The sequence below is a fragment of the Cibotium barometz genome, chromosome 33 (genome assembly GCF_041138505.1).
Source record: "Cibotium barometz isolate CiBa-2024 chromosome 33, ASM4113850v1, whole genome shotgun sequence".
NCBI classification, from domain to species: domain Eukaryota; kingdom Viridiplantae; phylum Streptophyta; class Polypodiopsida; order Cyatheales; family Cibotiaceae; genus Cibotium; species Cibotium barometz.
In genome coordinates, this window is record NC_141078.1 from 44,707,148 (window position 1) to 44,733,653 (window position 26,506).

Here is a 26,506-nt window from a genome sequence, read left to right on the forward strand (position 1 = left end):
CAACTAGCATGACTAGCACACTCTTACCTAGTGTGACTAGATGAGAGGTTAGTAGTTGGGAGTGCCACTAGTATGACTGGGAAGACACTCCACCAGGGTACACTAGTATGAGTAGAGCCTTGTGAGTGGGTACAAGCTCAGACAGCGGGAGATTTCCAATGTGCATGTGCATATGGATGACTCATGCATGTGTGTTTGAACTAGTGGATTTCATAGATGAATGCCCTGTTTTCAAGTGCTGCATGTGATGATGTGATCAGTCTTGTAGCGCCGGGGATGCCGCCTATAGGATAGTGTGTGTGCCCTTGATTGTTGGCAAGCATGATGCCAAAATTCAGCTCAAAAACAAGGTTGTGGACTAAAACACATTTATGAGTCAATGTGTTCACACCCTCATTAAAGATGGGTGCGAACACCAGACTGGGCACCGGTACCGATGCTATGAAAGTGCTAATAGAGCGAGGATTACAATGGAAGACTTATGAAAGCACATTTTCACACTGTCAAGTAATCTAATATGACTCTGCATGGACTCCAGTCTCCAAGAGCCCAAGCCCCAAATATACACTAGCTCAGATAGATGCCCAAGTTGATAGAAATCGTGACTTTTTGCCAGTTGCTTGCTTTCTTCCCGTTCATTCTGTTTCCCCAAAACATTCTTTTTCTCTGGCACATAGAGATACACCATCAACACTTCTCCGAAGGTGAAGGGCAGACTTAGCCACGATGCAGGCTAGCACTAAAGAGAACACGTGTACACACACACACACAAGAAAACTCCTATACATCAGCACAACCTGCTTATGAAGGACCCCTCAGTTGGTCATCGAGGGTGAGGGTCTTCATCCTTCTCTCACAAGGTTGGCTCATAGTAGCACACCCCTCCACATCCAAAGAAGATGTTTACTTGCATGGTGCATAGTGATTATTGGAGCTTTTCGAAAATCAGAGGCATTCCAAATTGGGGCTGCAAGGTGAGGATAATGGTGGGAGCATGGCAGTAATTAGGAGACAGCCGAAAATGGTAACGTTGTAAGATCAAGGAAAGCACCACTTTGGCCTCTAGCATGGCAAATGCCTGCCCTATGCAGCTGCGTGGCCCCATGGAGAACGGCATAAAAGCTCCAGCCACTGCACTTGCCTTGGCAACACCCTCACCAAATCTCTCAGGACGAAACTCGTTTGCATCTGCACCCCAATACCGTTTGTCATGGTGCCAAGCAATAATTGGCACTACCAACACTGTCCCTGCTGGGATCACGATCTTTCCAAGCTTCATATCGGCATCTGGTTTCCTTAATATGGCCACTGCTGGAGGGTACAATCTAAGTGCCTCATTCAACACCATACCTACCTGCAAGCAAAGATACTTTGTCAGCCTCATTCAACACCCTACATTACATTCTAAATCAAGCAATATACTGTTTGCCACTGACAACTTTCAGATTGTTTATCGACTCCACTGTCGGTAGCTCTGTTGTTCCACACACAGCATGCACCTCCTGCCTAACACGCTCTTCCCATTCTGGACTGCTTGCAAGCAGCAGAAACATCCAAGTCAGCAGCGTTGATGTCGTCTCATGCCCTGCAAAGAAGAAGGTCTTGCACTCATCAATGATTTCACCAATCCCCATACTCAGGTTCTTCTGGTTTCCCTTGTTGGCAGCCATCATCAGGCCAAGCAAATCATTGCCATACATGTCCCCACGGCCAAAATCAGAGGACTTTAGGCGCTTTTCAATGAGTTGGCCAAGGACCTTAACAACTCTATTGTTGAGCTTCCGGCGGTACCGATTATGTGCAGTTGGGAGAAACCTGTCTCAAAAAAGAGGCCAAAAGCATGTAAAGACATTCTGGACATTGACAGTTAGAAAGCCATTGATTCTCTATGCAACTTCACACCTTGATCCGGGGATATATATAGTGTGAATGACCTTGTCAAAGAGGATCTGCTGCTCATGCTGCATGTCAAACACTTGCTTGCCTTCTTCTACAAAGCTGCTCCCAAATGCAGTGCGAGCGATAATATCGGCTGTTAGAGTTCTAAATTCTTCATGAACATTAATCTCCTCTGCTTTCTCCACTCTGGCTTCCCATTTGTCCATGATTGCGATTGTACATGCCACCATGCTAGGGGCCATGGCCTGCACATGATACCTACCATGATGTCAGGCTCAATAAGCCCTTGCATACCAAGGTAGTTTACAATGTTCCACTCCACACTCAAACTATAAGAGTGAGCATACCCTTCATGTATGTCATGTTACATAATGTCATATATGAGCCATGCATCATGGTGTACTACGTTATGTGACATGGAATATGTCATGTGGCATGTGTCGTAGCATATGCTATGTAATAAGCTACCATCTTTAAAGAGAGCCCGCACCTGCAGCTGTTCAAGAAAGAAGGCAGGCCTCAAGATGTGCCGACGCTGAGCCCACTTCTGGCCTTCCAAAGCCACCAGCCCATCGCCCCCCAGGTCTTTGGTATCAGGCCTCCTGTCAGGCTTCTTGTGATGCCCAAATTTGCTGGACAATATTTCCCTCGCTTGATCTGGTTCAGTTAGGATGAGCCGAGCTTCAGAACCAAACCAGTGTACAAAGAGCTCACCTGCAATGAAAATACGCCAGCGACGATAAGAAAACTTAGAGGAGGGCCGGCGGCGGTTGTGGCGGGAAGGGGCGGCTCTTACCGTATGCTTTGGACCATTGGCAGTAGTGGGGCAGGATGCGGGGGACGATGTCGTGGGAGAGGACGGGCATTGGGCGGGACCGGGCGTCTCCGCCGATGGCCACAAGCTCAGGGAGGTTGCCGTACAGGAAGCGGGGGGGCATGCACTGCACCCCCTGCGCTTCAAACAAGCGTCTGATGCGCCGCGGCCGCCACCACATGACCACCACCACGCTCATCCACAGCGTGTACAAAAGGGGGGCACCCAGCACAACCAGCAGCAGAGAAACCACCACATCTCTGTAACACAGCTCCGGCGGCGGCAGGAACCCCATCACAAGCTGGGTTCTTCTCTTTGCTCTCCAGTGCCCGCAAGCAGGGTTCCCCTCTCGCGCTCTCCCTTCTCCCTTCTCTCTCTCTCTCTCTCTCTCTCTCTCTGCGCGCGCGCGCGCGCTCTCCCTTTTAATCGCCTTCCATGGTGACAGCCTCGTGCTGCCAACTTGCCACCATTGGCCCTCCATGCTGCCAACTTGCCACCACGTGCTAACACAAATATTTATTCATAAATCCAAAAATAAAGACGACGGTGTCTCCTTCTTTGAGGAATAATTTCGTCACCCATCGTTTTCTAAAGGTCGCACATTTGCCCCCCTCTCTGTTCCCAGACATGCAAGTGTCGATGGGAAAGCTCGCAACCGTTCACATTCCAATTGTGCGAAAGGATCCTCATACTTGTGCAATGCTTATTTCACCTTGCTTAGAGCCAATTTCTATCGTTGGACGACGGAAAGGAAGCTGTAAAGTGACTTTGTTAAAGCGTGATTTGCGGAACATGCCAAGATCACTTACTTCTTTGAGGCGTTATGCCATCGTGAAACACTCCGTCTCTTCTCTATATCTCTATTATTTGTAACCTACCATGTGGCAAGCAAAGAAAAGCCCCACTTGGGCAAGGAGGAGATCCCTTCACATAAAGAAGAAAGGAGTTTTTTTTAAATGAGACATTTACTCATTGAATGAGTCTCATATATATATATATATATATATATATAGGAGAGTTTCACATTTTTGAACTTTTTAAAAGGAACAATTTTTCACAAGCGTAGTCTAAGATGGATTGGGGCTCACCAATCACCATCAAGTCTTTTGCTCATTGAATGAGTTTCTCATACATACAAGCGCTCACACACACACACACACACACACACACATAAATGCATATATAAATACACACACATATTATATTATACACACACACACACACAAACACACACACACACACACATAAATGCATATATAAATACACACACATATTATATTATATACACACACACACACACATAATATTATATTATGTGCACATGTGTGAGAGAGAGAGCGCACACACACACACACACACACATTTATATATATATTTATAGGTATGTATATATGTATATATAAATAGATCTATATGTATGCCAACATAAACACATGCATGTGCATGCACACAACGTACCACACACACACACATGCACACAAAAATACACACACACATGTGCACATACACAAATATGCACACTTACACGCACACACTTACTCAACCTCGCACATACACATACAAGATGCATATGAACTTACATATATATGCACGTATACACTAACTGACATACACAAATACACACACATTGATAGGCACACATGCATGCACACATGTATACATAGATGCACATGCGCACACATTTGCACGTTGTCGTGCCATGGCACGTCTATGGTGTGAAACCATGCATATGAGGCCATTAAATGCAAATCCAGATGCATGGGATTAAGTGCCATGACTTGAGTCATTATATGATGCCTAAGTACATATGTTCATATTGTAAATGAGGTTCAATAAGATGAGCTGAGGCTGAGCCAGGTCTCGAAGCCTATGTACATGAGTGTGGTGTGAATCATGGAGTTTTTATGCTTATGGTAGACCTTGTAGTAGGGAACACCCTTCTCAACATGTATGGGAAATGTGAGAGCATGTATGATGCAAGGATTGGTTTTGAAAGAATGCCTTTTCGAGATATCGTGTCTTGGAATGCCATGGTTTCTGTTCTTACTCGGAATGAGCAGAACAAGGAGGCTCTGGGTTTGTATGATGAGATGCAAGTTGAAGGCATCAGACCTAACAACATTACATTTGTATGTGCACTTAATGCATGTGCAAGCTTAGCAGCATTAGAAGAAGGGCAGGAGATTCATAACACTATCATTGATAACATTTATTGTGCTGATACCATGGATGAAAATGCGCCCATAAACATATACGGCAAGTGCAGCAACATGCACAGTGCAAGGAAGGTGTTCTTGGAAATGCTTTCTCGGGATGTCATCTCATGGAATGCCATGATTTTTGCGCTTGCTCAGAATGGATATAATGAGAACGCTTCGGATTTTTTTTCAACTGATGCTGATATCGTGGGGACTGCTCTTGTCAGCATGTATGGCAAATGTGCAGATTTATGCAAGGCAAGGAGTGCATTTGACAAAATTCTCTCTCAGAAGCTTGTCACTTGGAATGTTTATATGGCTGTGCTGGTTGAGAATAAGCAGGGTAATGGAGCTTTGGATCTTTTTCGTATTATGCTGCTTGATGGCATGATGCCAGACAAAGTATCCTTTACATGTGCTATTGATGCACGTGTAAGCTTGGCAGCGTTTGAATGGAAACTTGTATAAAGATGTTTTGTTTGATTTGCCATATGTAGAAATGATGCTTCTAGTGGACACATGAAGAGGATGTATATGTGTTACATTCTATCTATTGCTTCTTTGTGAGATGATAGAAATTATAAGCAAGTCTTTTCGACAAGTTCAATTTTCGTCTTGAAGTTGTGAAGATGGCAACATGCAAAATATGTGATGTGCAAGTTCACATGTATTGGGGACTTGTTGAAGTCTATGTGATGCCAATATGTGACATGTATATGGCATTTGGATAAAGGGTCAGGAGATCTATGCTTGGATCTGGTCATGCTCTTGACACATAATTTATGTGCAATCATCAAGTTGAATTTGGAGATGTATTGAAGCGAATTGACACATGTACATGTCATCAAAAATGGAGATGTCTTATGCTCCTTGAAGAGTTATATGTTTTGCTTCCTTGCTGGGATTTGAAGCTACTCTCACAGCCAGAAGTCTCGCACTTGCCCAGTGATACCGCCACGTCACGACAGCTTTGGTGAACCCGACGTGAAACTGCTGGGGTGAGAGTTAGTGGTGAAATACACAGTGCAAGCTATGGCTGAGAATCCTGAGGGACAAGGGGTTCATTTTGACCCCGGGGTTATGCAAATGTTTCAGATGTTTACTATGTATATGCAACAGCAGCAAGCGGCTGAGAGGGGGCAAATTTCCACAACTAAAGCACTGCAGTCAATCGTGAAGAAGGTGGATCAATTTGATGGTAAAGACATCACAAAGTACCTACGCAATTACAAAGGAAATGGAGCTAAATAGGGTGACTGAGGAGGATATGGTTCGAAGCTTTGAGCTGGTATGTGTTCCCGAAATAAGAGAGCGCATAAGAGGATTACAGGCAGCACATGGTGGCAGAAATTGGAAGGAGTTCAAGCTTGCTTTGAAGGATGATTATTTCATGGAGGATTCCGAGCGGGTGACCAAGCGAACTTTCTTGCAGTGGGTTACAAAACCCAAAATTGGAATTTCTGCCACAGAGTTGCTAAGAGAGTTTGAGAAGCGCTATGCCCAGTTGTCAAGGATTGAGCGCACAACCTTAGACAGGGAAAAAACAGAGCTCTTCTTACAAGCAGCTGGGAAAGATCTCCAAGAAAAACTGGAAATTCTCCTCGAGGATAAGGATACAGAGCAGGGGCTGAAGAATGATTGGAATGATGTCGAGGATGCGGTCACCGTGCTAGCAAAGCGGCAGCGAAGGAGGGATAAAATGGTGATGAGCTCGGCAACTCCTATAACTGCTGTTACCCCTGAGAATCTACCAAAACCAGCTGCTGCAATCCCAAAGGTAGAAGGGCCGATGGATGAGCTTATTAAGGGCATGCGAGACCTAAAACTGAAGATGTCCAGAATTGAGGAAAAAGGGCTACCATTAGGGCAGGCTTCTATGCAAAAGCCTCAAAGCAAAGAAGGGTTTATATTCAGATGTATATGGTGTGATGACCCAGAACATGCAAAGAAAGACTGTGCTAGCTATAAAGAAGCCCTCAGAAATCAACTTGTGTTTTTCAAAGATTGGAAAATCCACCTTACAGAGACTGGTCTTCCATTAAGCACAAACTTTGGAAAAGGAGGGATGAAAAAGCTGGTTGAAGACATGGTTGCTGGACATGCCATCTCTATGGTTGAGGCAGCAACCTATGGGTTAAAGGTTGGTCAATCAAAGCAGGAATCTGAGAATGATGAAGACTATGAGAATGAAGATTTTTTGGCCATCAACAATGGAGCTAATTGCGTCAAAGAAGGTGTCTAAACAGGCTTTGCATGAGGCAGGTGACTGTATACGTCTTGAGACTGGCTGGGAAGAGCTTGTGGATTCTTTATCTGTTCATGCCTACATTGCAAAATGCCAGAATAATGAGGCACACGTAGAGGAAAAGCGTAAAAGGGAAAATGAGGAAGGAGGGCCATCAAAAAGGGTCACCTGTGGTAGTGAAAAGAAGGATCCTGGGCCATCACATATGCCTCCGCCGCATAGCAAACCTCCACAGGAAGTACACATATGCCTCCGCCGCATAGCAAACCTCCACAGGAAGTATCAATGGAAGAAGTGCCAGTAAAAATGAAGCATGAGAAGGAGAAGGGTAAAGGGAAAAGTCCACTCTACAAGCTTCAATCTGATATTGAAGCCGCAACAGACCTCAAAAAGGTGCTTGAAGAGAGGATTCTAAACAGTAGGGTGGAATTTACACTAGGTGAAGTCTTGGGGATTGCAAAGAGAGAATTCCATGATGAGATAATTGATATTATACGAAGGAAAAGGTAGTCTATAATTGAATCTATTCCATCAAAAGGGGAGACAAGCACTTCCAAGACTCATGGAGTACAGGTACAGCAAAAGGAAGAGAGAGAGAATGTGGTGGAATGTAATCACTCTGCTGAAGGGGCACAACAAGTGCGCTTTGTGGATGAGGATGATGAAAAAGAAGTTCTTACAAAGAGTCATTACACTTCTTTGTTCAGGAGATGTCATCGTATCCCCTCATCCTTGGGCAACCCTACATTACAGCTGTGAGGATGGAAACAAAAGTTTTGGATGATGGCTCGGCATATGCAAGAATAAGGAGTAAAGATGGCAAGAAAGCTGTTCAGTTCTTGACAGTTTGCATAAATCAAGAAAGGAACCGTGAGTCTCTTCGAGCACAGTCACTTCCAAAGATAAACAGAGAATTCATGAACTACACGGAGATGAGGGATTTTGGCCAGGTGCCATTGTAAAGCGAGATTGTTGAGATATCGAGCTCATCTAGTGAGGCGGTGGACACTAATGACCCGCCTGGGGGATAGGCCCCACACTTACACCACTAGCATGGTTGGTGAGATCTTTGGTGATATGTGACCAGTGGGATGACAGGCTGTGTGACAGCCATTCTAGAGACTGGCATAGTTATAACGCCAGCTCATTTAGTCGGGTTCACACTATAGAGAACCCGTGTATGTATTTGGTTGAGTACCTTTCATATTGTGTGTACTCTTATTCTTGTATATGGTGTGTTGAGTGTTGAGTGAACAAGAAGAAGATTTTTAGCCTCACCTTGTGTGTTCTCTATTAGGGTTTTGTGAGTGTGTGTGTGTGCTTGCAAGAGCTCAAGCTCTCTTCCCCCTTGCATCTTTTCATGGTATCAGAGCCTGGTTCGTACTAAGGGCTGAGTTGCAAGCAAGAGAACCACAGGAAGCGGTACGAGGGTAAGAGCTTCAACTACTCTTCCCTATTGTGTTGGTGACTACACCCTTGTCGGGAGCTCTACGGGAGGCACCGGCAAACGGTCTCTGATTGAGGAGCTTTCTTCGCGGGAGTAAAGCTATAGGGCAACTATACAGTCCTATCGGACTAAGATTTTCGGGCCGAAAACGTGTTTCGGGCGCGTCTGGACCTCCGTTTTTCAGAAAGCAGGCGATTTCGAGCACTGCGGGTAAGTCATTGATTCTCTGCAGAACTCTGTTTTAAGAACTGCAGGAAGACAGATTGACTGTGCAGACACTGTGGGTGCTGCAAAGAGGTCTACAGTTGCCATTGGGTGTATGTATGCACATTGAAGTCACTGGTTGTGACATTTGAGAGTACTACAGTACCGCTGTGCAGAAAATACAGCAGTTGTGCAGAAAAACCAGAGTGCAGTTTCTGGTGAAATTGTGTGTTTGGCAAGATGTCTAATGATGGCATAACACAGATTGTGGCTGAGAAGCTGGATAAGAATAACTTCCATGCTTGGAGGTTCAGGTTGACGAATTTCCTGATGGGAAAAGGCTATTGGGACTACATAGAAGGTGAGCATGAAGAGGCACCGGAGATATCGGATATAAATCCGACTGCTGCAGATGTGAAAGAGTTTAAAGACTGGAACCAAGGAGCTAGGAAGGTTATGTATTGGCTATCCATTAGTATACAGGACACCATGATTGGGCACATTCAGGATGCCAAGTCCCCCAAAGAGGCGTGGGACACCTTGGTAAAGCTCTATGAAACAAATACCAAGGCACGTAAGATACAGTTGAAGAATGAACTTCATACTGTGGGAGAAAAAGAGCATGTTTGTGAATGACTATGCGCTGAAGATAAAGGGTATTGTGGAATCCCTTGCATCTATTGGTGTGTCAGTAGATGATGATAACAAGGTGGAAGTCTGTTTACGTGGTCTCGGCGGCCACAATACAAGGCGTTCAAGACGTCCATTCAGACTCGGGAAAACATTCCCAACTTTACAGATTTGGTGTCTATGCTGATTATCAAAGAGAAGAGCTTGGGTGCAGACCAACAGTCGTCACAAAGCATAAATATTTCAGAGCAACAGGCCTTCTACACGAGTTCAGGAAGAGGACGAGGTAGAGGAGGCCGTGGACGCGGTCAAGGAGGTGGCCGAACAGGTAATCAGAATTATGGTCAGCAGCAGCAACAACAACAACAGTCCCAGAATCAACAACAACAACAACAACACGCAGGTGGAAGAGGCAAATTCAGAGGCAGGGGGAGTCAAAGAGGCCGAGGAAATTGGCAAAGGCAATATAATGATGCACGTGAATGCTATTATTGTGGTAAGCCTGGACATGTGCAGGCAGAATGTTATAAGAAGCAAGCTGACATGCAAAATGGGAAAGTGCAGCAAAACAACTATGCATCCTCAAGCAGAAATAATGAGGATAATGAAAGGTTGTTTGTTATGCAGCATGTCGTGAATGCCATGTTTGAAAATGTTGATGCAGCACAAAAAGATAATGTATGGTATGTGGATTCAGGTGCTTCGAACCACATGACGAGTCATGGGGAGTGGTTCAAGGAGATGAAAAACCCGGAAAGACCAGGTTTTGTGGAAACAGGGGATGACACTGCTCATCCAATTGCCCACGTTGGAGATGTGCCATTGTCTATGCAGGATGGCAAAGTGAAGTACCTTGCAGATGTACTTCATGTACCAAACATAACAAAGAATTTGGTTTCAGTTGGCCAGATGATTGAGCAGGGTTTGCAGGTTCGGTTTAACCCTGATGGGTGTTATGTTGAAGATTTTAAAGACAAGTGCAGGTTGGTTGCAAAAGGCAACAGAGTGGGCAGAATGTTTACATTGAATGTAGACATGCCTGAAATGAGTGCTGCGATGTTTGCAAATGGTTCAGGAGTTGTTGCAGACACAGACATATGGCATAAAAGAATTGGACATGTAAATGTGCAGAGATTGAAGTCTATGCAGACAAAAGGAATTGTGACAGGGCTGCCAAAATTTAAAGTGGAAGGTATGCAGAAAATATGTGAAGCATGCCAATTTGGGAAGCAAACAAAGCATGTGTTTCCACGTAATAGATATGTGAGCAGAAATGCACTAGATGTTATGCATTCAGATGTATGGGGTCCCACGAAGACCATATCTATGGGAGGCTGCAGGTATTATGTGACTTTCATTGATGACCACACAAGGAAAGTGTGGGTATATTTCATGAAGGAGAAGAGTGAGGTGTTCACTCACTTTCAGAATTTTAGAGTTTTGGTTGAAAAGCAAACAGGAAAATATGTAAAGTGCCTAAGGTCAAATGGAGGGGGAGAATACTTCTCCAATGAGTTCTCTGAATTTTTGAAGAAGAATGGTATTCGGAGACAGTTCACATGCAGATACACTCCGCAGCAAAATGGAGTTGCTAAGCAGAAAAACAAGCACATTGCTGAGATTGCGCGAGCATTGATGGAAGAGAAGAATATGCCGCATTGCTATTGGACTGAGGCTGTTTCTACAGCAGTATACATCATGAACAGGACTCCAACTGTAGCCATACATGATGTAACTCCAGAGGAGAGGTTTACTGGCAGAAAACCAGATTTGTCTCATCTGAAAGTCTTTGGATGCATTGCATATGTGCATGTGCCAGATGAGCTGAGAACTAAGCTGGATCCAAAAGCTGAAAAATGTGTGTTTATTGGATACTCCCTTGAGCAAAAGGGATACAGGTGTTATAACCCTGCTACACGTGAGTTGAGGGTAAGCAGGGATGTTGTCTTTGATGAGATGAGCAGCTGGTATGCTGCTGAAAAAGAAGCTGTTGGAGCTGATGTGAGTGGAAGTGTGGTTGCACAGAATGCAGGTCAGCAATCACAGTCTTTGAGTGGACCAGGAGAGTCCTCATCTAGTGGGTCTGTTGATAGACCATGGAGTGGCAGGCTGCGTCATAATACCAGCCCTACAAATGTGATTACTACATCACGTAAAGGAAAAGAGAAAGTGGTTGAGTCCCTTGGTATGCCTGACATTTCTGCAGGGCATTCTCATGTTGATGGAGAGTCTAGTGGCTCAGATATGAGCCTTGATGAGGAGCTTGGGATCCCAGCTATGAGAACACCTGGTGTAAAGAAGGCTATGGAAGCCATGAATGAAAAGCTGCGAAGATCTGGGAGAGTGAAGAACCCTGTGCAGAGATTTACATATGATGGTTATGTGGCACATCACTATGCATATATGGCAAAGGTTGTGCAGGTTGTTGAGTCCACATGCATTGATGAGGCTGTTGGAAATGTGTGTTGGGAGAAAGCTATGGATGAGGAGATGGATGCACTATATGGAAATGAAACTTGGGATTTAGTGCAATTGCCTGAAGGCAAGAAAGCCATTGGATGCAAGTGGGTGTACAAAGTTAAACATAACAGTGATGGGAGTGTAAACAGGTACAAGGCTAGATTGGTAGCCAAAGGATATGCGCAGACATATGGGATTGATTATGAGGAAACTTTCAGCCCAGTTGCCAAGATGGCAACGGTGAGAGTTGTGATAGCAGTGGCTGTGTCAAAGCAATGGTCTTTACATCAGATGGATGTAAAGAATGCATTCTTGCATGGGGATTTGCAAGAAGAGGTGTATATGTTGCAGCCACGTGGTTATGAGGATGTGGGTCACCCCGAGCATGTTTGCAGGTTGAAGAAAGCCTTGTATGGCTTAAAGCAAGCACCAAGAGCATGGTCTGACAAGATTTCAGAATATCTTGTCACTATTGGCTTTCATGTAGCCAATGCAGATTTCTCGCTGTATGTGAGACATGGTGATAGAGGGGTTGTGCTTGTTGTCATCTATGTAGATGACTTGATTATTACGGGGGACCATGATGCAGAGATCTTTGATGTAAAGATCTTGCTTAGACAGAAGTTTGAGATGAAGGATCTGGGGGAGCTCAGATATTTCTTGGGCATTGAGGTGATTAGGTCACCACATGGTATTGGATTACTGCAGAGACAGTATGGCTTGGACATGTTGTCCAAGTATGGTATGACAGGTTGTAAGCCTATTTCTGTGCCATTGGATCAGAATGGCAAGTTGAGTGTAGATTCAGGAGAGATCTTGGAGGATCCTACTATGTACACACGCATAGTAGGAAGTTTGATCTACATGACGATCACCAGACCAGATTTGAGCTATGCTGTTGGGTTAGTGAGTCAGTTTATGCAGGTTTCACGGAAACCGCATTTGGATGCAGTGAGACGCATACTGAGGTATGTGAAGTCTACTTTGCATTGTGGACTATTCTATGAGACTGGGACAGAGATATGTGTACATGGGTACACAGATGCTGATTGGGCTGGTAGTATCTCAGATAGAAGATCTACCAGTGGATTCATGTTTTCTTTGGGAAGTGCTGCTGTGACTTGGAGCAGCAAGAAGCAGCCTACGGTTGCTCTATCGAGTACAGAGGCCGAGTATAGAGGAGCTGCTATGGCAGCATGTGAGGTAGCTTGGTTGAGAAAGCTACTTGCAGATTTGGGTCTATCAGTGGATAGACAAGTTGTCATTTTCTGTGACAACATTAGTAGTATACAGTTGGCCAGGAACCCAGTCTTTCATGCTCGTACGAAGCACATAGAGGTCCACTACCACTTCGTCAGAGAGAAGGTCTTGGCAGGAGATCTTGACCTTGTTTATGTCAACACAGAGGATCACGTAGCTGACATCTTTACCAAAGCATTGGGTACAGAGAAGCTCCGCAGATTCAGGGCTTCGCTTGGTGTACATGAGATGGAGTTGAGCTCGAGGGGGAGTGTTGAGATATCGAGCTCATCTAGTGAGGCGGTGGACACTGATGACCCGCCTGGGGGATAGGCCCCACACTTATACCACTGGCATGGTTGGTGAGATCTTTGGTGATATGCGACCAGTGGGATGACAGGCTGTGTGACAGCCATTCTAGAGACTGGCATAGTTATAGTGCCAGCTCATTTAGTCGGGTTCACACTATAGAGAACCCGTGTATGTATTTGGTTGAGTACCTTTCATATTGTGTGTACTCTTATTCTTGTATATGGTGTGTTGAGTGTTGAGTGAAGAAGAAGAAGATTTTCAGCCTCTCACCTTGTGTGTTCTCTATTAGGGTTTTGTGAGTGTGTGTGTGTGCTTGCAAGAGCTCAAGCTCTCTTCCCCCCTGCATCTTTTCAGAGATTCCAATGGTACAAGGGAAAATGAGTTCTCGCAGGACTCAATCAATGTAAATAACTTTTCAGCAAATTTTCAGGGATTTTCTAGCTATGGGTCACTGGTCTTTGTAAAAAGCAAGGATTTGAAGCGTGGCATACGTCGACATGTACAAAATGAACAAAAAAGTCTTGAGCAGTGTGGTCTTTTGGAGAAGAATGAGTTTATTTGAGGGGTGCTTGATGAGGTGTCATTTGTGGATACTATGGGTGTGCTTTTTGCTATGGAAAGAGCATACTTACAGGGTGGGAATGAGATGATAAAGGTGTCATCTGTGGGGATGTATGATATAATCTGGGAATTTGAAGGAATGGAATGTAAAAACATGTATTGTGAGATGGATGCTCGTGTTGATACAAAGTATAAAACGGTTGCAAAGAAGGTGAAACCAGTTGCCTTGCCCTTGCCACCAGGAAGCAAGGAGAAAATAGATGAAGCCTCTATGCAACCGAATCTCAAAGATCCAAAGAAAATTGGGCATAAGTTTACACAGGAAACCCTAAAAGAGCTGAAGATTGGTGAAAAGGATTTTCTGTTGCCAGTTGAAAAGGAATGCTTTGAGGAGATGCTTGTAAAACATGGGAAGGCCTTTTCTTTTCAGCTGCATGAGATAGGCTGTGTTGATCCAAGCGTAACAGCACCAATGGTGATCTTCACTGTTCCACATGTGCCCTGGAACCTGCGACCGATTCCAGTACCAAAGGCTCTCTTGCCAAAGCTGATGGAATTACTAAAAGAAAAGATCAGGATGGGAATTTTGGAGCCATCATGCGCTCCATACTCCAACAAATGGTTTACCGTGCCAAAGAAAAATGGAGCATTGCGCTTCATTCAAGACATGCAACCTGTAAACAAGGTCACAATCACGAATGTGGGAGCAGGTTCGATTGTGGACGAGTTTGCAGAAGCATTTGCAGGGAAAGCTATATACTCTATGGGTGATCTGTATTCGGGATATGATCAGTTCCAGCTGGATATACAAAGCAGGGACTTGACCACAATGAAAACTCCTTTGGGATTGGTAAGGATGTGTACCTTACCACAGGGAGCCACCAACTCAGTGGCGCATATGATGAATGGAATGAATAAAGTCTTGCGAGACTTCATACCACAAATAACTATGCCTTTTCTGGATGATGTGCCAATAAAAGGCTGTGATGAGAAAGATAAAGATGGGGATTTGGATTCGAGGGGGTGCCGCAAGTTTGTGGCAAATCATATGAAAGATTGTGATATAATTCTATCCAGGCTTGAAGAGGTGAATCTTACTTTGTCTGGATTGAAATCAGTGTTTGGGGTTGGTGAAGTGCTAATCGTGGGGCATCTTTGTAGTACTAATGGACGCCGACCTTGTCCAGCCAAGATAGATGCAATACAAAGAATGAAAGAGATATGCATTAATGTTACAGAGCTCAGGAGATTTCTTGGTGCATGTGTCTTTTATGTTATATGGATCCCACATTATGCACATGTAGCAAATCCTCTTTATCAACTTTTGAGAAAAAATCAAAAATTTTTGTGGAGTGCAGTACATATTAAAGCTATGCGGAAGCTGAAATGTCTGCTCCAATCATCACCTACTCTAAGGAAGGCAGATTATGAGTGTGGCAGGCCTGTGATTGTTACAGTTGATACTAGTCCTACTGGGATAAAATGGGCAGTAGGGCAAGATGATTAGGATGATCACAGGTATGTAATCAGATTTGGAGCAAAGGTATTAAGCATTCGTCAGCGAAATTATCCGCAGATCAAGAGGGAGTTATGGGGGATAGTCACTGCTCTAAAATGTGAAAAAGAATATCTTATTGGGGCATCTGTACTTGTGGAAACTGATTGCTTGCCACTCCTTGGGATGATTGCAAGCTGCACCACTCTAGATATCGCTATGCTTAGGTGGATTGCCTATATGAAGTCACTAAATCCTGAGTTTGAGCATATTGCAGGAAAAGATAACCTAGTTACATATATGCTATCAAGAGCCAGGTATGAAGATGAAGAAGGGATGATTAGTGACATTGATGATGTAGGTACAAAATTCTATACTACTACATATACAAAAGGGGACCATACTTGCTTATCAAATGCACTTGAGTCTTTTATTGAGGAAATGTATGAAGGAGATTGGTTGCTTATTGGTCAATACTTGAGTACTTTGACAAGACAGGAAAATTGGTCTGACTCAGAATTTAAGAGAATCCGCAGAAAAGCATATGGGTATTTTCTAAAGGATGGGTACCTGTGGAAGCATCCTAAGCAGAGGAATGCTATGCCACAGAGAGTCATATGTGATAAAGAAACTCAAGGGAAGCTCATGAAAGAATTCCATGAGAGTCTCTAGGCTGGACATCGAAGTGTGTGGGCCACCTTTACCAAAATAAAGGAAAGATATTGGTGGTGGAAAGGAATGTACAAGGATGTTTCCCAATATGTGGAAACATGCATGGTATGTCAAATGTACTCAAATGTGCGACATCGTGATGGCTTGCAACCAACCTACCCACCTGCCATGCACTACATATGGGTAGTGGATCTAGTTACAATGCCTTTGGGAATTTGGCAGATGCGGTACATAGCACTTGCAAGAGAAGATTTGACAAATCAGGTGGAAGGGCGTGCTCTTAGAACAAAGAGTACGGAAACAGTATGCAAATTTCTCTTGGAAGATGTGATTTACCGGTATGGTTGTGTTGGGAAAATAACAGCTGACAGGGGTGAGCTAGATGTTGAAGAAGCAAGGCAATTCTTCTCTAGAATTGGCATCAAATTGGCCCTAACATGTGCTTACAACCCTGAGGGAAATGGTAAAAGTGAGCGAGGACATCCTCCAATCATTAAAGCTTTGGCTAAGGCATGCAGAGGAAGAATGCGAGAATGGCCAAGGCTGCTACCATATGCTTTGTGGGCTGATCGTACAACTCATAGCTCAGTGAGACAGGATACATGCCTACAGAATTAATGTATGGTCAGAAGCCAGTAATGCCAGTTGAAGAAGTAATTCCAACTTGGAATGTATTACCCTGGGTGGAAGAATTGAACAGGGAAGACCTCCTTGCATTGCGAATAAGGCAGCTGGAGAGGAGGCCTGAAGATGTAGAGCTTGCTAAAGCTCGTTTGAAAGATGCAAGGTGGAAAAATAAAGAAAGATTTGATAGAAGACACAGACTCCGGCCAAAACCTATTGAAGAAGGTGATTGGGTCCTAATGTATGATAGTAGTCTTGACAACCAGTTTACTGTGCAAAGGAAGTTTGCAAAAAGATGGTTTGGCCCTTACATTGTCAAGTATGTGCATGGAAATGCCACGTATACCCTGTGTGAGCTTGACGGAACAGAGATAAAGAATCTTGTAGCAGGGAAAAGGATCAAGATATTTAAAAGAAGGTATGACAGTGATCCTTTTGATTCATAGGAGACTCAAGATGAGAGGCTCGATAGTCATAGCATGGATATGGTTGAAGAGGAAGAGAATGATCTCCCTGCTGGTAATGTAGAAGATGAAGACGACATCCAGATATATGTGGATCTTGATGATGATTTGGCACATACCAGAGGATGTGCAGGTTTAGAGGGGGTGGATGTCGTGCCATGGCACGTCTATGGTGTGAAACCATGCATATGAGGCCATTAAATGCAAATCCAGATGCATGGGATTAAGTGCCATGACTTGAGTCATTATATGATGCCTAAGTACATATGTTCATATTGTAAATGAGGTTCAATAAGATGAGCTGAGGCTGAGCCAGGTCTCGAAGCCTTTGTACATGAGTGTGGTGTGAATCATGGAGTTTTTATGCTTATGGTAGACCTTGTAGTAGGGAACACCCTTCTCAACATGTATGGGAAATGTGAGAGCATGTATGATGCAAGGATTCGTTTTGAAAGAATGCCTTTTCGAGATATCGTGTCTTGGAATGCCATGATTTCTGTTCTTACTCGGAATGAGCAGAACAAGGAGGCTCTGGGTTTGTATGATGAGATGCAAGTTGAAGGCATCAGACCTAACAACATTACATTTGTATGTGCACTTAATGCATGTGCAAGTTTAGCAGCATTAGAAGAAGGGCAGGAGATTCATAACACTATCATTGATAACATTTATGGTGCTGATACCATGGATGAAAATGCGCCCATAAACATATACGACAAGTGCAGCAACATGCACAGTGCAAGGAAGGTGTTCTTGGAAATGCTTTCTCGGGATGTCATCTCATGGAATGCCATGATTTTTGTGCTTGCTCAGAATGGATATAATGAGAACGCTTTGGATTTTTTTTCAACTGATGCTGATATCGTGGGGACTGCTCTTGTCAGCATGTATGGCAAATGTGGAGATTTATGCAAGGCAAGGAGTGCATTTGACAAAATTCTCTCTCAGAAGCTTGTCACTTGGAATGTTTATATGGCTGTGCTGGTTGAGAATGAGCAGGGTAATGGAGCTTTGGATCTTTTTCGTATTATGCTGCTTGATGGCATGATGCCAGACAAAGTATCCTTTACGTGTGCTATTGATGCACGTGTAAGCTTGGCAGCGTTTGAGGATGGGAAGGCGATCCCTACTGCAGCAGACAGAAGCGAGGGGAGTGGAAGTCCACCTAGCAAAGGCAGCAGCTGCAGACGTATTCGAAGGTGGCGTCTTGCATGGGAAATTACGAAGGTTTTTTAAAAAAGGAATATCCAAATTTTAAGCAAGAAAAAAGGAGGCGCAGTGTATTTTCAAATGGGGAAATCCAAATTTTTGGCTGCGAAATCGAATTGAGCCCGGATCCCTTGCGGGGAAAAATGGGAAAGAACCAGAAAATCAGATATATGATGGGGGGAAGTATGCAGAAAGAGGAGGGGAGGAAAAACCAAAGCTCAATCTTGCAGAATATCTTGTGTTGGGAATTTAGTTTCTATTCAAGCCTTGTAGGGGTTTGAATTAGAGAGTATTTGAAGCTTCTTCTAATGATACACTTTCTAAAAATTTCAAAAAAAATGAACGAGATGTTGCCTTTTTTTTTAAGCGAGTGGAATCAGCGCATTTTGCAGATCATGAGATTGATAAACGTGGAGCTTTTGCTAAAATCGGGTTATTCCTTTATACAGAGATAAGTTATTTTTAAATACGATTTCTAAATCGTAAAAGCCTTGAGAGGATGGAGATTTGAGTATATAAGGTTTTTTTAATTCCCTTTGTAAGCTTAAATAATCATGGTTTTGGAGAACTTCTTGGATTTGTGAGTTTTGAAAGTTGTAAGCTGCAAAACAAAGGAGAAAATTTCGGTTTGGAAACTTGTATAGAGATGTTTTGTTTGATTTGCGATATGTAGAAATGATGCTTTTAGTGGACACATGAAGAGGATGTATATGTGTTACATTCTATCTATTGCTTCTTTGTGAGATGATAGAAATTATAAGCAGGTCTTTTCGACAAGTTCAATTTTCGTCTTGAAGTTGTGAAGATGGCAACATGCAAAATATGTGATGTGCAAGTTCACATGTATTGGGGACTTGTTGAAGTCTATGTGATGCCAATATGTGACATGTATATGGCATTTGGATAAAGGGTCAGGAGATCTATGCTTGGATCTGGTCATGCTCTTGACACATAATTTATGTGCAATCATCAAGTTGAATTTGGAGATGTATTGAAGCGAATTGGCACATGTACATGTCATCAAAAATGGAGATGTCTTATGCTCCTTGAAGAGTTATATGTTTTGCTTCCTTGCTGGGATTTGAAGCTACTCTCATAGCCAGAAGTCTCGCACTTGCCCAGCGATACCGCCACGTCACGATAGCTTTGGTGAACCCGACGTGAAACTGCTGGGGTGAGAGTTAGTGGTGAAATACACAGTGCAAGCTATGGCTGAGAATCCTGAGGGACAAGGGGTTCATTTTGACCTCGGGGTTATGCAAATGTTTCAGATGTTTACTATGTATATGCAACAGCAGCGAGAGGGGGCAAATTTCCACGACTAAAGCACTGCAGTCAATCGTGAAGAAGGTGGATCAATTTTATGGTAAAGACATCACAAAGTACCTGCGCAATTACACAAAGGAAATGGAGCTAAATAGGGTGACTGAGGAGGATATGGTTCGAAGCTTTGAGCTGGTATGTGTTCCCGAAATAAGAGAGCGCATAAGAGGATTACAGGCAGCACATGGTGGCAGAAATTGGGAGGAGTTCAAGCTTGCTTTGAAGGATGATTATTTCATGGAGGATTCCGAGCGGGTGACCAAGCGAACTTTCTTGGAGTAGGTTACAAAACCCAAAATTGAAATTTCTACCACAGAGTTGCTAAGAGAGTTTGAGAAGCGCTATGCCCAGTTGTCAAGGATTGAGCGCACAACCTTAGACAGGGACAAAACAGAGCTCTTCTTACAAGCAGCTGGGAAAGATCTCCAAGAAAAACTGGAAATTCTCCTTGAGGATAAGGATATAGAGCAGGGGCTAAAGAATGATTGGAATGATGTCGAGGATGTGGTCACCATGCTAGCAAAGCGGCAACGAAGGAGGGATAAAATGGTGATGAGCTTGGCAACTCCTATAACTGCTGTTACCCCTGAGAATCTACCAAAACCAGCTGCTGCAATCCCAAAGGTAGAAGGGCCGATGGATGAGCTTATTAAGGGCATGCGAGACCTAAAACTGAAGATGTCCAGAATTGAGGAAAAAGGGCTACCATTAGGGCAGGCTTCTATGAAGCCTCAAAGCAAAAAAGGGTTTATATTCAGATGTATATGGTGTGATGACCCAAAACATGCAAAGAAAGACTGTGCTAGCTATAAAGAAGCCCTCAGAAATCAACTTGTGTTTTTCAAAGATGGGGAAATCCACCTTACAGAGACTGGTCTTCCATTAAGCACAAACTTTGGAAAAGGAGGGATGAAAAAGCTGGTTGAAGACATGGTTGCTGGACATGCCATCTCTATGGTTGAGGCAGCAACCTATGGGTTAAAGGTTGGTCAATCAAAGCAGGAATCTGAGAATGATGAAGACTATGAAAATGAAGATTTTTGGCCATCAACAATGGAGCTAATTGCGTCAAAGAAGGTGTCTAAACAGGCTTTGCATGAGGCAGGTGACTGTATACGTCTTGAGATTGGCTAGGAAGAGCCTGTGGATTCTTTATCTGTTCATGCCTACATTGCAAAATGCCAGAATAATGAGGCACAAGTAGAGGAAAAGCGTAAAAGGGAAAATGAGGAAGGAGGGCCATCAAAAAGGGTCACCCGTGGTAGTGAAAAGAAGGATCCTGGGCCATCACATATGCCTCCGCCGCATAGCAAACCTCCACAGGAAGTATCAATGGAAGAAGTGCCAGTAAAAATGAAGCATGAGAAGGAGAAGGGTAAAGGGAAAAGTCCACTCTACAAGCTTCAATCTGATATTGAAGCCGCAACACAACAGACCTCAAAAAGGTGCTTGAAGAGAGGATTCTAAACAGTAGGGTGGAATTTACACTAGGTGAAGTCTTGGGGATTGCAAAGAGAGAATTCCATGATGAGATAATTGATATTATACGAAGGAAAAGGTAGTCTATAATTGAATCTATTCCATCAAAAGGGGAGACAAGCACTTCCAAGACTCATGGAGTACAGGTACAGCAAAAGGAAGAGAGAGAGAATGTGGTGGAATGTAATCACTCTGCTGAAGGGGCACGACAAGTGCGCTTTATGGATGAGGATGATGAAAAAGAAGTTCTTACAAAGAGTCATTACTCAAGGAGCGATTGGGCAAGGGCCACCACTGAAACCCTTGTCAAGATAGGTGACTTGGAAGAGGCGTATGTCGCTCTAATCGACCATGGGTCTGAAATAAATCTTATGGCTAAAAGTCTCTACAACAAATGTAAGTGGCCAATGGATGTAGATCATGGGTGGATGATTAAAGCGGCTAATAACTCATCTGGAGAGCTCTATGCAGCCTGTCCAAATGTAAGGGTAACTATAGGGGATGTGAAAGATGATTAGAACTTCTTTGTTCAGGAGATGTCATCGTATCCCCTCATCCTTGGGCAACCCTACATTACAGCTATGAGGATGGAAACAAAAGTTTTGGATGATGGCTCGGCATATGCAAGAATAAGGAGTAAAGACGGCAAGAAAGCTGTTCAGTTCTTGACAGTTTGCATTAACCATGAAAGGAACCGTGAGTCTCTTCGAGCACAGTCACTTCCAAAGATAAACAGAGAATTCATGAACTACAGGGAGATGAGGGATTTTGGCCAGGTGCCATTGTAAAGCGAGATTCCAATGGTACAAGGGAAAATGAGTTCTCACAGGACTCAATCAATGTAAATAACTTTTCAGCAAATTTTCAGGGATTTTCTAGCTATGGGTCTCTGGTCTTTGTAAAAAGCAAGGATTTGAAGCGTGGCATGCGTCGACATGTACAAAATGAACAAAAAAGTCTTGAGCAGTGTGGTCTTTTGGAGAAGAATGAGTTTATTTCAGGGGTGCTTGATGAGGTGTCATTTGTGGATACTATGGGTGTGCTTTTTGCTATGGAAAGACCATGCTTACAGGGTGGGAATGAGATGATAAAGGTGTCATCTGTGGGGATGTATGATATAATTTGGGAATTTGAAGGAATGGAATGTAAAAACATGTATTGTGAGATGGATGCTCGTGTTGATACAAAGTATAAAACGGTTGCAAAGAAGGTGAAACCAGTTGCCTTGCCCTTGCCACCAAGAAGCAAGGAGAAAATAGATGAAGTCTCTATGCAACCGAATCTCAGAGATCCAAAGAAAATTGGGCATAAGTTTACACAGGAAACCCTAAAAGAGCTGAAGATTGGTGAAAAGGATTTTCTGTTGCCAGTTGAAAAGGAATGCTTTGAGGAGATGCTTGTAAAATATGAGAAGGCCTTTGCTTTTCAGCCGCATGAGATAGGCTGTGTTGATTCAAGCGTAACAGCGCTAATGGTGATCTTCACTGTTCCACATGTGCCCTTAACCTGCGGCGGCCGATTCCAGTACCAAAGGCTCTCTTGCCAAAGCTGATGGATTTACTAAAAGAAAAGATCAGGATGGGAATTTTGGAGCCATCATGCGCTCCATACTCCAACAGATGGTTTACCGTGCCAAAGAAAAATCGAGCATTGCGCTTCATTCAAGACATGCAACCTGTAAACAAGGTCACAATCAGGAATGTGGGAACAGGTCCGATTGTGGACGAGTTTGCAGAAGCATTTGCAGGGAAAGCTATATACTCTATGGGTGATCTGTATTCGGGATATGATCAGTTCCAGCTGGATATACAAAGCAGGGACTTGACCACAATGAAAACTCCTTTGGGATTGGTAAGGATGTGTACCTTACCACAGGGAGCCACCAACTCAATGGCGCATATAATGAATGGAATGAATAAAGTCTTGCGAGACTTCATACCACAAATAACTATGCCTTTTCTGGATGATGTGCGGGGATGATTGGGATGATTGCAAGCTGCACCACTCCAGATATCGCTATGCTTAGGTGGATTGCCTATATCAAGTCACTAAATCCTGAGTTTGAGCATATTGCAGGAAAAGATAACCCAGTTGGAGATATGCTATCAAGAGCCAGGTATGAAGATGAAGAAGGGATGATTAGTGACATTGATGATGTAGGTACAAAATTCTATACTACTGCATATACAAAAGGGGACCATACTTGCTTATCAAATGCACTTGAGTCTTTTACTGAGGAAATGTATGAAGGAGATTGGTTGCTTATTGGTCAATACTTGAGTACTTTGACAAGACAGGAAAATTGGTCTGACTCAGAATTGAAGAGAATCTGAAGAAAAGCATATGGGTATTTTCTAAAGGATGGGTACCTGTGGAAGCATCCTAAGCAGAGAAATGCTATGCCACAGAGAGTCATATGTGATAAAGAAACTCAAGGGAAGCTCATGAAAGAATTCCATGAGAGTCTCTGGGCTGGACATCGAAGTGTGTGGGCCACCTTTACCAAAATAAAGGAAAGATATTGGTGGAAAGGAATGTACAAGGATGTTTCCCAATATGTGGAAACATGCATGGTATGTCAAATGTACTCAAATGTGTGACATCGTGATGGCTTGCAACCAACCTACCCACCTGCCATGCACTACAAATGTGCGACATCGTGATGGCTTGCAACCAACCTACCCACCTGCCATGCACTACAAATGGGTAGTGGATCTAGTTACAATGCCTTTGGGAATTTGGCAGATGCGGTACATAGCACTTGCAAGAGAAGATTTGACAAATCAGGTGGAAGGGCGTGCTCTTAGAACAAAGAGTACGGAAACAGTATGCAAATTTCTCTTGGAAGATGTGATTTGCCAGTATGGTTGTGTTGGGAAAATAACAGCTGACAGGGGTGAGCTACATGTTGAAGAAGCAAGGCAATTCTTCTCTAGAATTGGCATCAAATTGGCCCTAACGTGTGCTTACAACCCTCAGGGAAATGGTAAAAGTGAGCGAGGACATCCTCCAATCATTAAAGCTTTGGCTAAGGCATGCAGAGGAAGAATGCGAGAGTGGCCAAGGCTGCTACCATATGCTTTGTGGGCTGACCGTACAACTCATAGCTCAGTGTGACAGGATACATGCCTGCAGAATTAATGTATGGTCAGAAGCCAGTAATGCCAGTTGAAGAAGTAATTCCAACTTGGAATGTATTACCCTGGGTGGAAGAATTGAACAGGGAAGACCTCCTTGCATTGCGAATAAGGCAGCTAGAGAGGAGGCCTGAAGATGTAGAGCTTGCTAAAGCTCGTTTGAAAGATGCAAGGTGGAAAAATAAAGAAAGATTTGATAGAAGACATAGACTCCGGCCAAAACCTATTGAAGAAGGTGATTGGGTCCTAATGTATGATAGTAGTCTTGACAACCAGTTTACTGTGCAAAGGAAGTTTGCAAAAAGATGGTTTGGCCCTTACATTGTCAAGTATGTGCATGGAAATGCCACGTATACCCTGTGTGAGCTTAACGGAACAGAGATAAAGAATCTTGTAGTAGCAGGCAAAAGGATCAAGATATTTAAAAGAAGGTATGACAGTGATCCTTTTGATTCACAGGAGACTCAAAATGAGAGGCTCGATAGTCATAGCATGGATATGGTTGAAGAGGAAGAGAATGATCTCCCTGCTGGTAATGTAGAAGATGAAGACAACATCCAGATATATGTGGATCTTGATGATGATTTGGCACATACCAGAGGATGTGCAGGTTTAGAGGGGGTGGATGTCGTGCCATGGCACGTCTATGGTGTGAAACCATGCATATGAGGCCATTAAATGCAAATCCAGATGCATGGGTTAAGTGCCATGACTTGAGTCATTATATGATGCCTAAGTACATATGTTCATATTGTAAATGAGGTTCAATAAGATGAGCTGAGGCTGAGCCAGGTCTCGAAGCCTCTGTACATGAGTGTGGTGTGAATCATGGAGTTTTTATACTTATGGTAGACCTTGTAGTAGGGAACACCCTTCTCAACATGTATGGGAAATGTGAGAGCATGTATGATGCAAGGATTGGTTTTGAGAGAATGCCTTTTCGAGATATCGTGTCTTGGAATGCCATGGTTTCTGTTCTTACTCGGAATGAGCAGAACAAGGAGGCTCTGGGTTTGTATGATGAGATGCAAGTTGAAGGCATCAGACCTAACAACATTAAATTTGTATGTGCACTTAATGCATGTGCACATTACATTTGTATGTGCACTTAATGCATGTGCAAGCTTAGCAGCATTAGAAGAAGGGCAGGAGATTCATAACACTATCATTGATAACATTTATGGTGCTGATACCATGGATGAAAATGCGCCCATAAACATATACGGCAAGTGCAGCAACATGCACAATGCAAGGAAGGTGTTCTTGGAAATGCTTTCTCGGGATGTCATCTCATGGAATGCCATGATTTTTGCGCTTGCTCCGAATGGATATAATGAGAACGCTTTGGATTTTTTTTCAACTGATGCTGATATCGTGGGGACTGCTCTTGTCAGCATGTATGGCAAATGTGGAGATTTATGCAAGGCAAGGAGTGCATTTGACAAAATTCTCTCTCAGAAGCTTGTCACTTGGAATGTTTATATGGCTGTGCTGGTTGAGAATGAGCAGGGTAATGGAGCTTTGGATCTTTTTCGTATTATGCTGCTTGATGGCATGATGCCAGACAAAGTATCCTTTACGTGTGCTATTGATGCACGTGCAAGCTTGGCAGCGTTTGAGGATGGGAAGGCGATCCCTACTGCAGCAGACAGAAGCGAGGGGAGTGGAAGTCCGCCTAGCAGAGGCAGCAGCTGCAGACGTATTCGAAGGTGGCGTCTTGCATGGGAAATTACGAAGGTTTTTTAAAAAAGGAATATCCAAATTTTAAGCAAGAAAAAAGGAGGCGCAGGGTATTTTCAAATGGGGAAATCTGAATTTTTGGCTGCAAAAGCGAATTGAGCCCGGATCCCTTGCAGGGAAAAATGGGAAAGAACCAGAAAATTAGATATACGATAGGGGGAAGTATGTAGAAAGAGGAGGGGAGGAAAAACCAGAGCTAAATCTTGCAGAATATCTTGTGTTGGGAATTTAGTTTCTGTTCAAGCCTTGTAGGGGTTTGAATTAGAGAGTATTTGAAGCTTCTTCTAATGATACACTTTCTATAAATTTCAAAAAAAATGAACGAGATGCTGCCTTTTTTTTTAAGCGAGTGGA

The 26,506-nt window shown here is 43.5% G+C and overlaps 3 protein-coding genes across 4 annotated transcripts; 2 read left to right on the forward strand and 1 right to left on the reverse strand.

The window, feature by feature from the left end:
• Positions 1 to 471: 471 nt before the first annotated feature.
• On the reverse strand, positions 472 to 3,111 carry LOC147619630 (cytochrome P450 734A1-like). Of its 2 annotated transcripts, none has more exons than XM_086773302.1 (5): positions 2,696 to 3,111; positions 2,390 to 2,556; positions 1,903 to 2,144; positions 1,437 to 1,815; positions 472 to 1,354 (listed from the first exon to the last, which is right to left on the reverse strand). In XM_086773302.1, exons 1-5 carry the CDS (start codon positions 3,006 to 3,008, stop codon positions 926 to 928), a joined length of 1,530 nt encoding a protein of 509 aa, XP_086629428.1. In that variant the 5' UTR covers positions 3,009 to 3,111; the 3' UTR covers positions 472 to 925. The 2 variants fall into 2 exon arrangements, with proteins under 2 accessions (XP_086629428.1, XP_086629427.1); XM_086773301.1 differs by having other exon boundaries at positions 2,390 to 2,613.
• A 1,692-nt stretch (positions 3,112 to 4,803) lies between these two features.
• LOC147619631 (pentatricopeptide repeat-containing protein At1g03540-like) lies at positions 4,804 to 5,379 on the forward strand. The gene has a single exon (XM_086773470.1). The coding sequence runs from the start codon at positions 4,804 to 4,806 to the stop codon at positions 5,377 to 5,379; it is 576 nt and encodes a 191-aa protein (XP_086629596.1).
• An 11,900-nt stretch (positions 5,380 to 17,279) lies between these two features.
• LOC147619632 (pentatricopeptide repeat-containing protein At1g03540-like) lies at positions 17,280 to 18,500 on the forward strand. Its single transcript, XM_086773471.1, has 2 exons — positions 17,280 to 17,324; positions 17,784 to 18,500. Exons 1-2 carry the CDS (start codon positions 17,280 to 17,282, stop codon positions 18,498 to 18,500), a joined length of 762 nt encoding a protein of 253 aa, XP_086629597.1.
• Positions 18,501 to 26,506: the final 8,006 nt, after the last annotated feature.

Excerpts from the sequence above, each read along its gene's own strand:
- LOC147619630 (XM_086773301.1), bottom strand. The coding sequence starts at position 3,008 with ATGGGGTTCCTGCCGCCGCCGGAGCTGTGTTACAGAGATGTGGTGGTT. Across the intron at positions 2,614-2,695 it reads CCAATGGTCCAAAGCATACG|GTGAGCTCTTTGTACACTGG; the intron begins GTAAGAGCCGCC and ends TTTTCATTGCAG. Across the intron at positions 2,145-2,389 it reads TCTTTCTTGAACAGCTGCAG|GCCATGGCCCCTAGCATGGT; the intron begins GTGCGGGCTCTC and ends TATCATGTGCAG.
- LOC147619631 (XM_086773470.1), top strand. The coding sequence starts at position 4,804 with ATGCAAGTTGAAGGCATCAGACCTAACAACATTACATTTGTATGTGCA.
- LOC147619632 (XM_086773471.1), top strand. The coding sequence starts at position 17,280 with ATGGATATGGTTGAAGAGGAAGAGAATGATCTCCCTGCTGGTAAT. Across the intron at positions 17,325-17,783 it reads ATGATCTCCCTGCTGGTAAT|AACAAGGAGGCTCTGGGTTT; the intron begins GTAGAAGATGAA and ends CGGAATGAGCAG.